The sequence below is a fragment of the Danaus plexippus genome, chromosome 17 (assembly GCF_018135715.1).
Source record: "Danaus plexippus chromosome 17, MEX_DaPlex, whole genome shotgun sequence".
NCBI lineage: Eukaryota > Metazoa > Arthropoda > Insecta > Lepidoptera > Nymphalidae > Danaus > Danaus plexippus.
Genome location: NC_083548.1, coordinates 1280805 through 1296567, shown reverse-complemented (window position 1 = coordinate 1296567; position 15763 = coordinate 1280805). Strand labels below are relative to the sequence as shown.

At 32.6% G+C, this 15763-nt stretch overlaps 1 protein-coding gene across 6 annotated transcripts in view; it reads left to right on the top strand.

Moving 5' to 3' along the window:
- LOC116771587 (NPC intracellular cholesterol transporter 1) overlaps positions 1-15763 on the top strand; it is a 36194-nt gene that overhangs the window by 7456 nt on the left and 12975 nt on the right. For 5 of the 6 annotated variants that reach the window (XM_061523185.1, XM_061523188.1, XM_061523190.1 and 2 more), the window contains exons 2-8: positions 4657-4782; positions 12877-13096; positions 13216-13295; positions 13483-13698; positions 13893-14085; positions 14831-14896; positions 15465-15656. In XM_061523185.1, the coding sequence (XP_061379169.1) occupies positions 4657-4782; positions 12877-13096; positions 13216-13295; positions 13483-13698; positions 13893-14085; positions 14831-14896; positions 15465-15656 (1093 nt within the window). The remainder of the gene's footprint in view (positions 1-4656; positions 4783-12876; positions 13097-13215; positions 13296-13482; positions 13699-13892; positions 14086-14830; positions 14897-15464; positions 15657-15763) is intronic. The other variant, XM_061523189.1, reaches the window with a different exon arrangement.

Sequence of the window (15763 nt, the reverse complement as noted above, 5' to 3'; positions counted from 1 at the left end):
CTATACCTATATGAACAAGTAACTAAGCAGCGTGACAAGAAAACATTATAGTGTATTTATTACCTCGCAGTAAAACAATGCTTCTAGACAGTAATTCAGAACTGTATGTAAGCATATTAAGACTATGTATCGTTATAATGAAACGTAAACAGTAGAAAGTATATAAGGAATCATAGTATTTCTCCAGTCACGGACGAATAAATATTAAATCATCTAAGCACAAAAGACGATAGGACATATAAAGTCACTATTTTTATTAGCTATGACACATACATGCTTACATAGTTAAGTAAGTGAAGCCGATGACATATGTTAGTGATCTTTTGACTTAATAATTCAGATGTCTGTATTCGTAACAGACTACGACTAAGCTACTGGATGGACTCCAAAGAAATTTTCTGAGATTAATTTTTTTATATTATATTCGGCCGGTTTGATGCAATGTTATATCTTAATCTGCGTATTTCCTTGAACATAAGGAAATCATAAATAGTATCACGCGGACGGGTTTGCGGGTGTCGTTCAGTTGATTGGTATTTAGCGTAATTATGTATAAGCGACATTGTTTCTTCTTGTTACTAAAAGCATTAAAGCCGAGTTTAAGATTCATATAAAAATTTTTGTAATTACATCCGGTAGAAGCCATCGGTTTTCATTTGCAAATTGAAATTCTTGATTAAAAATAATCCCCGGGTCAAGGTATGAAAGCGTTCGGTCAATGCTGGATGCATATTGCTAGCTATCGATTGACCGTGCACACCCGTTCGCATTCACCTCACTGTAATAGGTAATTACGTTAAGGAACATACCACTTAGATAGTATAACCTTTTTTTTTTAAAGCTATGTAACGTATCTTTATATACAATGGTTTATTTTATTTTAGCTAATATTTTTACATAGATATCACTTATCATATACGTACTTACTTATTTAAATATTCATTAAGCTAATATGACAGCTGCTCGAACATCGTGATTTATTGTCTATAAAATTGTAGGGCGTGGGAGGTGAATCGAAAATCTATACAGGGTCGATGAACTCTTATCTTCACAAAATTCTCTTAATATTATTTTTCATTAAGTTTTTCGTGTTATTATTTTAAAAATATGTACGTTTTGAATATTTAGATCACTCTGAGGTTTCTTTTGTTTTTTTTTCCTGTTTTCTGTTTATACGGTAGCATAATTCTTTGTATAAATAATTTAGACTTCCTATATCAGTGCCGTATAATTTTTATACAAGTCAACAGATACTATTTCTTTTCAGTGAATAATATAAAATTTCATATGCTTTGGGAATATTTTTTAATTCAATTTTAGGTATGGCATATAGTAACAATAAAGATAAGTATAAAATTTAAATAAAACTAATATTTTTCGAATTATGCTACGCGTATTTTATTATTTAAAAAAAAAATGGATACTCCCGACGTTTCGGTTACTTTTCACCAACCGCGATCACGGGCAGAGATGATCTTAGATCTCATTATATAAGATTTGTTTGAAATACTAATAAATTTGTATCAATTATGTAATGGAATAATTTAATATAATTATAAATAATATGAAGTAAATATCACAAACAGAAATAATATTAGTTTGTGAAATCTAGTTTATATAATAAAATCTTTGATATTCCCTAAATTATACACAATTAAGACTAAAAAAAGTTTTATTACCACTGTATTTTGAATTTTTCGAACACGTATTGCTTGTTAATGTCTTGTTAATATGATAAAGATATTTCAGCAGTAACCGTGATAATCCTAAGTTCAAATTAAACCGTCCTAAAATATTGATTTATCAAAATTTTAACTAACTACTATATGTAAAATTCTGTAAATCTGTACCTAATAAAGACAGTTTAAACCAAAAAGTAAAAATAGATTTAAAAATGTACATAGAATGACGCAAAAAAAACATTTTTTTTTGGTGATTACGTATTAATTTATATCGGTGATATATTATGTATACACTGCCGGTCAAAAGTTTGAGACCACTAATAAAGAACTTTTGTTATTAGTAAATATTTTCAAAACATTGGTGATAAAAAGTAATCTGCACACCTGCATATTCTATTGTTTATAAAGATCACCTAAAAGCTTATTCTTTTGTATTTAAGATAAGAAAAAGGCAATAAACAACCATTGTTTCCAAACCTCAATGTGAGCCCAGGAAGAGTCCGATGATAATTGCCTGTCAAAAAAATTATTACCTCGTTGCAGCAACTGACAATTATTTTATTTTACTTTAACTTACAATGCGATTGTTTTAAATTCTTAAAATATTTTAGAATTTTTATTTTAACCCCATATTTTCATGGTTATCTACGAATATCTGCAGGTAATCTGATTTCGTTGTTCCTACAGTGAAGACGTCTCTAAAATGGGTAAAGTTCGCGAAATTAGTATTGAAACGCGAGCTGCCATCGTTGTTCTCCATAAAGAAGGCAAATCTGAACGTGAGATTGCATCTCAACTCAAGTTATCGAAGACTTGTGTTCATCGCAGTATTGTGCGGTACAAAGAAACTGGCAGTAATCAAGATCGTCCGCGCTCCGGAAGACCAAGAGCTACTACTTCTAGTGAAGACAAGTTTATTGTGGTAACCAGCAAGCGAAATAGACGCCTAACGGCCCCACAAATTCGTGTTGAAGTCAACAGGTCTCGGGAAAAACCTGTGTCAGTATCTACAGTGAAAAGACGGTTGCGAGACGCCAACTTGTTTGGTCGCGTTGCTGTTCGAAAACCTCTTCTAAAACCGCAGAATAAGAAAAAACGGATGCAATGGGCCCTAGCCCATCGAGACTGGACCGAAGAAGATTTCAAAAAAGTACTTTGGAGTGACGAATCTAAATTTGAAATATTCGGTTCAAAAAGAAGAATTTTCGTTCGACGTTCTGCCGAAGAAAAGATGATGCCACAGTGTGTAGTCCCGACTGTCAAGCATGGTGGCGGATCTGTTATGATCTGGGGTTGCTTCTCAGGCTATGGAACTGGAAATCTGGTGCAAATTAAAGGAATTATGAAAAAGGAGCAGTATAAAGAAATTTTGGAGAAAAATGCTATTCCCTCCGGGCTTAGGTTAATCGGCAAAGGATTTATTTTTCAACAAGACAATGATCCTAAGCATAGTTCAAAATTATGTAGGGGCTATTTAGACAATAAACAATCAGAAAAGGTGTTGAAAAATATGACATGGCCACCCCAAAGCCCCGATCTTAACCCTATAGAGCTTTTGTGGGAAGAGCTGGACCGAAACGTCCGGGAACAATGTCCTTCTTCACAGCAGGCCATGTGGAAAGCATTAGAAGAAAGCTGGAGTAATATCTCGCAAGAAACCATAATTAAATTAATTGCTCGCATGCCAAGGTTGGTTAAACAGGTCATTAAATGTAAAGGAGGCTATTTTGATGAAAAATGTGTATAAAAACACTTGTGTATTTTTTCAAACATAGTATTTTTCAAGACTTCATGTAATATAATTTTAATTTTGAATCTTGTGAGCAACATGAAAATAAAAACTATTTTTCAAAAAGTATTAAAAATATTGACTTTTATTTCTTTTTCTCCACTTTTTTATAGTGGTCTCAAACTTTTGACCGGTAGTGTACATCAGAGCGGGACCCCATTTGGTGTTATTCTGAAACAGGACGGACGGACGGACGTAGTTAGGGTTCATTATAATAATAAAACGTCAACATAACGGACCCGTGTCTTATGTGAAATCGTTCATACATACATACATTCAATCATTCATTCATACGTACATACTTAACGTTGCCGTGAATGACAAACACAAATTTTAAATGAAAACTCATATAGATGTTTCTCACATATATATTGATTATATATAATTTCAAAGCAGGTGTTTACTCTATGCGTGATCAATATTATATACAGTACTATTGTTTATATTTTTTTAAGTCCCACCAGGAATAGTGTATTTTAATATAAATATATGTAAAGATAACGTTTACTGTCTCCTTGCGATACAATTCAGTACCAATTTAGGCTGACCTTTAGAAGAATAGACCAATGGATAATTTTGCAGGATATTTTTGTGAGATATAGCTTGGGACGTATCCTGTATTAGTGGTTTCGAACCCGATGTGTTTAACCGATTCCAGAATGTTCCGGATCGTTCGATAATGTTTGGTAAACGGCGATCGGTTTGACTCGGGGAACAGGCTTCGGCGTGTTGCCAACTCAAACCTGAATTTAATTTGGTCGTCCGAGAATTTCAAATGTCCTTGAAGTTGTCTGGACAAAGGCACTCTACGTCGCTAATTTATCCTCCATACATCATTGTTACTTTTTTCGTTTTTATGCATCCAATGGCGAATGCCGTTCGAAGAATTTCTTTTGTTTTCTAATACCATCTCAGAGTTTGTTTTATCTGATTCAAAATGCAATATATTTTTTGATATATAAATAAAAATTACTATCGTGAGCCTCTTTTTTAGCCTCGTCTAGAGCACGTTTTGAGATTTTCATTTAATGTCATACAAATTCTCACATATTTTAGCATATGTTAAAGATTTAATTAAATTCATGAAATAGTTTCTAGTGATGTGTATCATATATGTATATGGGAGTAGGAAAAATCCTTGGTATTGTCCTCGGAGACTATGTGACGTGTTACGATTGATTCCAGATTCCGAGCGCGTCCGCTGAGGGCCACTGCATCTGGTACGGAGTGTGCTCTCAGCCCACCGATATAAAGAAATTGAATTGTTTGTACAATGGTACCGCCAAGCCTATCGAAGACGGAACAGCGAGGGTGAGTGAGACACTATATATATATATAATATTATCAATAAGGCTAGTAATACAATATGAAAAGATAATTGTTCGTGGAGTCCCTCCACGTGGAAGATGTGAATTTTTGTAATTTTGTAATACACGCAGGAAGAGGTATATATTGGTTTTTAAAAAATATTAAAGTGTTTATTTAAGACAAATTTTATTTACATAACTTACAAGTCGGAACTGATTGCCAGTATGCTTCCGTGCGTCACCACCCTAACGCCTAACTGATGCGTTATTTAAATCAATAGTTTTTGAGTACTATCAAGTCGTTTTATTTATTTCCACTTTATCACATTGAAAATTTGTATATATATATTGTCTGTCCATGTATTTATTGCATTGCGAGCAACCCAAGGGCGCACGATATTCTCAAACGTTCGATACTACAAGTCGTGCGGTTCCGACATTGACCCGGTTTTCGTTTAGTATCAGAATCATAGTCACATGGAAGGGAGTTTATAATTTTTTCAGAGTTTAAACGTTAATTAAACGAATGGTTTGATACCTTAGGCAGGTCTTGCGTACTGGTATGTAAATTTCCTGTACGTCATCAAATATCTCAAAAATTTATTTTACCAAGTTTTAGCGTGATGCAATATTGTGTATGAGAAGTAATAATAACTTTTATGTATGCGGTCATTTCTCTAGTCTTACCTAAACAATATTCTAAAGAAGAATTCTATCAAAATACTTGATTATTCCAAAGCATTGTAACTTGTTACCTTTGTTTGTTTTGATTTATTTAATGCGAGTCGATGACTCCAGAAGTTTGCGTGAAGTAATTTGATATGTATGCCTAGTCCGAGTTTGTAACTTCACACTACACACTTAACGTTTCTCGTTTCTCAAATAAGCTATGTGAATATATGAACGCTTATATACAACTAGGTACCAGCCCCGGATTCCCACGGGCTCTTTACAAAAACATAGCCTATTTAATTTTGAGAATGATTAAACTTATATTATGATAACTTTCAAATAGTAGGCCCGATTTAAATGATTTAAAAGTAATTTACAGATACTGATGTAGACTTGAAAACGATGTAATTTATTTTGATAAGACTCAATACCGTATTTATGTAAATAGCTTTCCAATAAACACTTTAGGAATGCCAATTTTTTAAAGATGTAAAATGGATATAGTATGGCCCGGTATCCTTAAGGTATAGACATATGCCACCGCGGACTTTTCTGTAGACTTATATAAGATACACAATTTCACCATATATTATTTTGTTATATCTCAAAGACTTTAGGCAGCGTTTTCGTTGAAAGCTCTGAGACGGCTCATGTTTTCCCGACATCTTAAACAAATATCGTTAATGTACACGCAAGTGAATATAAAAACTTAACAATTTATATACTAAAACCTTCCTTAAGAATCACGCCATCGAGTGGTGGTAACTGTTTGATAATCGGTGCAGTAATTTTTCCGTTTATAGGGAACATACAGACGGACGGACGCGGCGAGGGACTTTGTTTTATATTATGTATTGATATAGCTAGACGATGTACACTTAGACTAAGTATATCTATTTTATAGAAGCTGCTATAATTGCAACCTTATCATTATAAAATTCATATATATATATATATAATATCTTTGTTTGTGGTTTGCTTTTGACTCCTAAAAAAATTCCACAAAATTTCTTCTCTGCATTTCTAGGAAAACAAACAGCAAAAAAAACCTGTTAAAGTGAAAGTAAGTTAGACACAGATAACGATAGAGGCTGGGTGAGAGATTAAACTAGATATTATAAGAGTAAAAAATATCACTTGCCTAAAATTTTTATTCATGTACGTTTTGAACCATAGCAAATAAAACAATTAAAATATTACACCAGCAAAAAAATTATATACAAATCTGTTTTTGTACAACACGTGTTTATATTTTTTTTCTCTCTAAACTATACGTCTATTTGGCAATATCCGATTTCTAATATACATAAATTAAAAATTTATGGAATTTTTTAATTGAATAAATAAATTTAAATCATCAATCTGCAACAGCAGTTGGACGTTTGTTTAATAATATTGAGGTAATATTTAAAATGTTTTTTTTTTTTACGTAATATTAAATTCCTACTCACAGAGCTAAGTATTTACATGAAGCCTTGACGTTACGTAATGAAGCTACGGTGGCAGGTCTTTATATGTCTCTATGATAACATTGTAGGTAGAATGACAAGTATTCTCCTGATATGACCCACTTTAGGGTCGGAGAAAGCGGGCCAAAGTCGATTGACGTCATAGGATTATAACTTAATGTCTATGACATTTATTTAAAGTTCTAACACACACATATGATATATATGTAATATGATGACTACAAGTTATCATAGTAACACTAGATACTTAGCGTTAAAAGTTTTTCATTAATAAAACAACGTACACGTTACACGTTACACGTTAACGTAAGTTATAGAACGTGTAACGGGAAACGTGTGACGAAGCAAATTTGCGTTTATCAAATTTCGTTGAATTACAGCTGTATATGTATCATAATTGATAATAAAATCTATTTTAATTGTTACAAATAAGTTATAATGTTTATTAAACCGTCACACAATATCATGGTTGACTCAGAGGTGTCGGATGACTAGTGCAAACATGCATACGACTAGGGCTGTACATATATATATACTTGATAGTACTTAAAAATGTATTATTAGTTTGATGAAGGACGTTACATAAATATAATACAGACGAATAATGTGTAGAAAACAAAGAGGAAATATATTTTTTCACTTTTATTAGTTGTATACGTTTTTGCTTATGTATTTTCATTGAATTAAAATAGATATTGTAGTTGTACATACTGCATATGAGAGGCTCTTAAAGTTCATATTTATGTAGTATTTTATCATCAAAAACACTAAGATAATGCCATTTAATGTAAATAATAATAATACATAAATAGACCTTAAGTTAAACAGGATCTGGCTTAAATTTACACTAAATAAATATAAACGATCTTTCAGATTGAATATCTCGTGTTGCGTTTTTATACACGTTCACAATTGATACCCGCATCTACACTACTTAAAACTAAAAAGTCAATAAAAAGTTCAATGTGGAAACACTCTGAGTCAACCATTCCCAAAGTGGACGATAACGTCCCCTTGCGGGCACTGTAGGCCTAAAGGGGGGCGGTAAGAGAACCAGAAAAAATAAGGGCCTTGTGTAGAGGCCTGGGGCGTGATTTGTAATTTAATTTATGTAGGACAAGTCGTAGTGGTTTTTCATTATGTGAAAAAATAAGGGCGCTAAAGAATTATTTAATCTCAAAGTGGACAGACGACAAAATAATTTTGGGAAGCCCTGCTCTAAGCGGTTCATAGCCGAGCGGTTAGCGTGTCTCATATTAAAAATGTCTAGATCGTTCTACCGGCGACTGCGTGTAATTGATGTCAATGCGATTTAATTTATCTTGATTGAAGACAATTAAGCATGAGCATCGAACAGTAACCGAAATTTAACAGGTTATTATATGAGAAGGATTGATTCACTACACTCACACAGCAACAATATCGACATTTTGTTGATTTAAATCTATGTGTTGGCTGGTCGGGATATGTATTGCTGGGTCGGCTGAGTTACGTCATGTATTGACTAAACGGCTGCGCCTATTGGGAGTTGTTTGTAACTTATCTAGAATGAATCATTATGATTTTTCGCTTTAAAATTGTGAAAAAATTATCAATGGATTTAACATTGTTTACAGTCGAATTAACACACACACACACACACACACACACATATATATATATATATATTATAAGAATTCGGCAGACATTATTTCGCAGTCTTTCAAGTAACCTTGGTTCTCATAAGAATTATTCTAACAAGTTTTACACACAATATACTAGTTTTTAAAGTGGCCGCTTAGCAAGAATATACATTTTTTTTTCTTATCTAAGCAGGAATGTTTCTTCCTTCATAAAAAAACTACAATATTTTATCATATACAATGCGAGCTGTAAATCCTGCTAATGTTATGTTGTTGCTCTTCCCCTCGTAAATATACTTTACGAATATTGATTAAACTCTACAAAAATATAGACAATATATCAGAGTAAGATGTAAGCTATAATTTATCTTGCAATTCCGTCTAGTTTTTTCGGAATCCTGGTAAAACAGATTTTTTGCGTATACATGTAGCTGACGTTTGGTTGCCATGTCAAGGTAAATGGAGTCGGGGGTGAAAACTAGTATTAGGTGTATAAAAATTTGAAAGCCATGAATCCTACAATTATTTGTTTTTGTATAATTCAAATGTAAATAACGTATTTTTGTTATATTCAAGGTTTTTTTAACGATTAAGTTTGATGGATATATAATGTACAGTAATCTGTTTTTTTTTGTAGATCCGTCGCTGTTTTAGGTAATTTATGACAAATTAAAAAAAAAAAAAAAGATGACATAAAATTGGTCATTTACTCTGGGTTTTATAATGTATGTATATGTAATATGAAACGAAATGTTTAATTAACGACCTTATTACATTGTAACAGAGTCTTTGTTAGTTGTCGACTTATTTGCGACTGGCATCGTTTTTCTAAAGCGATTTTTTTTAAAGATTTTTTTTAAATTTTTTCTTAAATTAACTAACACGAGTATTTGATTACGTGTTTTGTAAAATTTAGAGACGCAATCAGGAATCACACCTCGTGGCTTCCGTGTGATAAATATAAATGAATATTAACTTCAACTGGTTCTTATAATTTAAATATATATAAATATATATATATATCAGTTCCTTAATGAGCTTTTATTCCATTTTTATTCTTATACTATTCATAAGTTAACTTTGCGTATAAATTATTAGAATTCGTAAAATATATATCATCATCTTTATAACCCTGACTGTATATACATATATATATATATGTATATATATATGTATCTATATATATTCAATAGGTAATAGGTGTATATATATATAGACATATGTATGTGTGTATGTGTGTGTGTTATTGTTATATATCTTTAATTAACTTATATTTATTCATAAATGTAATAAAATAAATAAAGAAAAATAAACAAATGAAGGCAGTCTAGGCAGAGAGAGAGGAGCTCGGACGGTGGAGGTGAACGTTTAAAGCGTTAGATAGGGGCTCTTAAACCTACACCTGGGTCGTGAGTCCCAGGCAGTGTTGAAGCTCCTCTCCCTGCAACGATGGACCCGGCGCCCGCACGGTGAATCCATTGAATGCTAAGAATCTTTCGTTGTTTGCTTATTTTTAAAGGAAAAATAAATTTCTATATATGTATATTACAATCAATATAAATAATTATATCGTCATCATGCGACAATAATGATTAGGTACCAAAAAATATGATTCACCTAAGTATAATAAATAATGATTGGTCAATTTGTTTCTAAAAGCCTGTCCAAATCTGTACATCCTTAATATATCCGCTTTGCTAAGTCATAATACATTTTTAACTGGCTGTATCGCTGATAACTTCCGGTCTGTCTGCAATATTTTATATCTAAGTAATTATTTATTAAGACTATTTATATATACATATCAATTTTAGTTTTCATATGATGTAACAAAATATTTTTTAGCGTATTAAAATATACGAGGTATATATATGTTATATGTATGTATATATTAATAAATTTAGCATATATATCGTAAAACATCTATACAAGTTTAATTTTAAAACACTAAACTGGATCGACTTAGAAAATTTTCGATTTAGTGATGAAGTATGTTTCGTGTACTAAGAATTATATCAATAATACGCGTACCATAGCTCATGTGAGTCTAACCAGCCTAACAATAAGCTAGTTGAGTAAAATACGCACACATCAACATACATACCTACATATATATACTCGTATAAATAAGCAAGTAAACTATGTAGTATATTTTGATTACCGAATACTGGATGTATTGTAAAAAGATTATTTAGTTATCTTTATATACAATATAAATAAAGATATACATAATATACTGATAGTCGGCAATTGTAGAAAATATTCAATAAATAATCACCTGTGTACCCTTAGCACAAGTTTGCGTCGCCATACCACACACGAAGCGTTTCCCGTTTATCATCCAATAACCTACCTTAATAAGATAGCGATAATTTTTATGAATGGAAAACTTTTAACGTTCAGTATGTAGTCTGACGATGCAAAACACGAGTTAAGCGTACTGGGGAATATTTTTTTTTAAATTATATTATATTACATTGGTATGTAAATTATTTTGTATAATTAAATACGATCTCTTGAACCGAGATAATAAAAATGTTGCCGTATAAAATATTTTTTTTATAAATATCTACTGTCTATCTTTTAAATAGAATCAATATTTAAAATATTCATATGATTTTCAGAATTAATGTATTATATGGTAAAAAAAAATAATAATTCTTACTACAAAGAAATCATTTTATTTATTTGATAACATTTAGGAAATAGTTGAATATAAATATTATTTGTTTTTTTTTTTTTAATCTGTGTGTTTTCCTTAGTTGAAACTCATTTATATATAATTACATTTTATTCATCTTTATAGAATAAAATCTATTTTTTTTTTATTAATACGTTCCTGAACAGGTGTGACGATAAAAAAAATCAATGACATGTATGGGTGGTACCTCTAGATTTGGTTAACTTATGGCCTTAATTTAACAAAGTCGTTTTTAGACGGTTACCAGTAACTTTTAATTTCTATTCTGTGTTTATAATATAAATATATTGATGTATACATATTTATGCTATACAAATAATCTTCCTTTTATCATTGATGACAAATTTAACTGTAAAAATTTTAAGGTTCCAATGACAATCGCATTGACGTGTTTGATATAGATTATCTCAATGGGAAATAAGAATTTTTTTTAATCTATATCCTGATTCCTGAACGTTTGTATCTATTTGAAAAATATTAACCATTTCCAATGTATTATAACGAACAAATTGTTCCGTGAAACCATAAAAATATAGCATCTCAAAATGTTTCAACGTAAAAAAATAAATGTGTATGCAGCTTTGAATAGCAAGACATTCGAAAGAGTTTTAATTTTAACTTGCACGTGTAAACCAGTATCATTTGAAAGTCGAGAAACTTGAGTAGAATCCACTCATTTTTATACGCGTGAATAGTTTTATTAAAAAAATATATTATTAGTACACATTACATACGAGTATGTTCTAACGGTAACGTTTGTGATGACGACCTCCAGTTAATGGAGATGGGATTGATTATTTAATTGTTTGGGTTATTCTAATCAGGTGTTTTATAATGTACAAGTCACTCGCATCTAACATTAAAATTATTAAAAATATTATTACGTCATCTCTGCCAGCAATCTGCGAGCGGAGCATCTAATTCTGGTCGGGACGAAAACCTATCCGTGGAGATAGCAAAGCATTCACTTGTAATTATATGGTACACTAAGAGGTTACTCCACTCTAATCTCTCTTAAGACCCAAATTTAACCCATTGCTTGGACTAATGTTCACCAATGGATGAACCAGAAGATGTTATCGCATAAATTACTGTGTTTGAGTGGTTCCTTTCACTATTACCAACCCGATGTTGTCACTTGTACTAAAACGTATACAAAAATAAATTATTAGATATTTATTCGGTTTTAATGAATTCAATAAAATCAATGTACCAAGGAGACGTCTGTTATTGAAAACAGTGGTTTCGTTCAAGATAATGTTCGTTTGGAACGCCGTCATTGAGTTTATTGTACCTTGGGGAGTACGCTCCTCCATCAGCGAGATAAGATGTACGCTCCGATTGAATCACTAATTAATAATCATTACGATTTTAAGTTATTTTTCATTACTATTTTAAGATATTTAACATTGGAATATTTTCTCGTATGAGAGAATTTAAGACTACCATAGAAGTAACTGTATTTGTTTTGGCAATATACTCGTATAATTAAGTGTGTTTAAGAGATTTCTATAATAAAAATAATTTCTTATTTTTCGACATTTCCGTTGTATGTAGTTTAGTTGTCAGTACAAAACTATTAAAAAAAAGGTTAAAGATTCTGTCATAAGACTAATTTTAGTTGTATATTGCAGCAAACCCTTGAGAAATTCTGTCCGGATATAGCGGCTGGTGACGTCAGCTGTTGTGATGCCGACCAGCTCAAGAACTTCAACGCCAACATCGGCATAGCCTTGAACCTGTTGAACAGGTGTCCGACTTGCGTTAACAACTTCCTCAAACACATCTGCGCCCTCACCTGTTCACCAAAACAGAGCGAATTTTTAAATCCCGTCAAGATCGAGCCTTATAATGGTAAGTATGTTTTTTAGCGCATTCAAAATATGTTCAAATACAGAATATATAGAAATGAATCGTGGTGTATTCGACTTTGTTTCCTGTTTGCGAAATAAATGAATTTTTTTTTTATTCAGCCACCCATCAGCGTATAACAGAAGTTGACTATTACCTCGGTGCTACCTATATGAATGTGACGTTTGAGTCATGTGCAAGTGTAAGTATGTTTACAAATTGCAAGTCTAATTATAAATTATAACCTTTTTTTGTCAATTTTAGAAAAAGAACAAAATATTTTTCCTGCAAGGTTACATTGGCTGAATATTTTTTGCACGTTCGACACAGATGATGCATATAAGCTAAACATTTATTTTGTACTATATTATATGTATATAAATCTCCAGGTCCAGATGCCGTCATCCAACCAGCTGGCTTTGGATCTGATGTGCGGTGACTATGGCGCAGAGTTCTGCACACCTCAGAGACTGTTCGACTTTATGGGTGATGCGGCCGACAGTCTGTACGTGCCCTTCCAGATAAACTACATCAGTGGGGACGAGCCTAAGGACGGGTTCACACCGCAGAACCCCTCCGTCCTGCCGTGCAGTGTTGGACTACCGGTCAGTTACTTTATACTATACATACCGAATTGTCATTTTGGCCAATCAAACTAGAGCCCTGAGGATAAGAAGCCCTAACCTGTAGAATAACTTTAGCTCTTGGATTTAAACCATAAACAATAATTAAACTAAGTTCTATATTAACAAATCATCTTTAGAGATAATTGTATACTAATATAGATATTTTTCCCCAGGGTCAACCAGGGTGTTCGTGTTTGGACTGTCTAGCGTCCTGCCCCGCGCCCCCTCCAGCCCCGCCTGCGCCGGTTCCCTTCACGATAGCCGGGGCCGACGGGTACGCAGTCGTCATGGCCATCGTCTTCCTCATATTCTCCACGCTGTTCCTCAGCGGAGTGTATTGCTGTAACCAGCAGGAAAACTCAGTCGGTGAGATATCATCACCTATAACACTCCTCATGACCCCGCAAGACATTTTCATTTTGGTATATGAATCAATATATCATCAGCATACTTTTTTGGACTACGGCACAGTTACTGTACTCTGTTCTTGTATGCCAAACGAACTTAAACAACTCTATATATATATAACTTTACCATCACCCAGCCGACACGATCCGCTATATTTACGTTATTTTATTAACACGTTAGTTATATTGTGTTATGATATCTAAGTATATTATCTGATTTGCTATCATATCTGTTGGTAACTAATGGCGGTGACACACTGATAGATATAGCATGATATTGTTATAGATATTGGGCTTTTTGAATCACGAACAATTTTGGTTGTATTATTCTGTGTAACTATCTAAATTAATATCGCTCATAATGAGATCATTTTTAAAATACCCAATATTATATCATAGTATGAGAGGATCTGCCTTAGTATAGAGAAAATGGCATATTTTTTTTTTGTTTGATTTTATATTAAGGTATAATCCTCAAAATCCCGCACTCACCTGACACTGTATGGCTTAAAATCTCTATAACTGCAACAAAAAGAAGTTCTTAGAATAGTGATGAAAAGTAATCATTCTTCTAGTGAAGTAATTAGCTTGTCATTCTGAGTGTTGCATCCCTGAAGCTATACAGTGAGGGTGTATGGTAGGGAGTAGGGTGTAGGGTGTGGGTGAGGTAGTGGGTGAGGGTGCTAACGTTGAGGTGTGGTCAGAGTGGGCGCGGGCTGGCGAGCGACACGGCGGCCCAGAGACCAGTCCACTGCACAGCCATCGCTCCAGTACGTATGAATTTGAGCCTTATGGATATATAAGTGAACACTAAAATGGTTTGATAATTGATTGTGAGATATGATTTTATAAGTGCTGTATGAACTCCATTTTAAAATTACCTACTAAGAGTATTAATATATTTTTATAATAATTTTTTATCATTAAAGTTATAAAAGATTTAAATTGCATGTGTATGTGTGTGTGCGTGCGCATGAGCGTGTGTTTGAGTGTGTGTGTGAGCGCGTGTGCGTGTGTGTGGTTGATGTATGAATTCGCTTGTTGTTATAAATAAATTTTTAATTTAAGATGCATTCAGCGAAGAAATGCAGGTAAGAATAATTATATTTTAAGTTAAAATAATTGTATTGCATGAATATGTCTTATCTAACAGCATGAAATCCTTATTGTTTAATATCTGATATGTTGGCATATTATTTAATTATTATTATTTATAAAACATTTAATAATTCTTGTTATGTTTATAATTTATATCTCAATATATCATTTCACATTCTTCGAATGAGTTCAGTTTACTGTTTCCTGTTACGATATTGATGGGAATTTTGCATATAATAGGCGTGGGTTCAGAGAACAATCAAGAGATGACCACCAATCCTACGGCCGTCGGTTGGTCTATCGAGCAGGCGGACGGAGGCGAGGCGAGTTTCTTTGAGAAGCTAGGGGCTGATACCGAGACCAAACTCGAAGACTTCTTCCAATGGTGGGGCTGCATCATGGCGTCCAGCCCATGGATCGTGCTATTCTTCGGTACATATATATATTTAATGATATTATTCTGTAGTTTTCATTCACATGTTCATATCAAAAAAATGTCAAGAAATTTTTATGTCGGTAGTTGGGTTGGTATGTTTCGT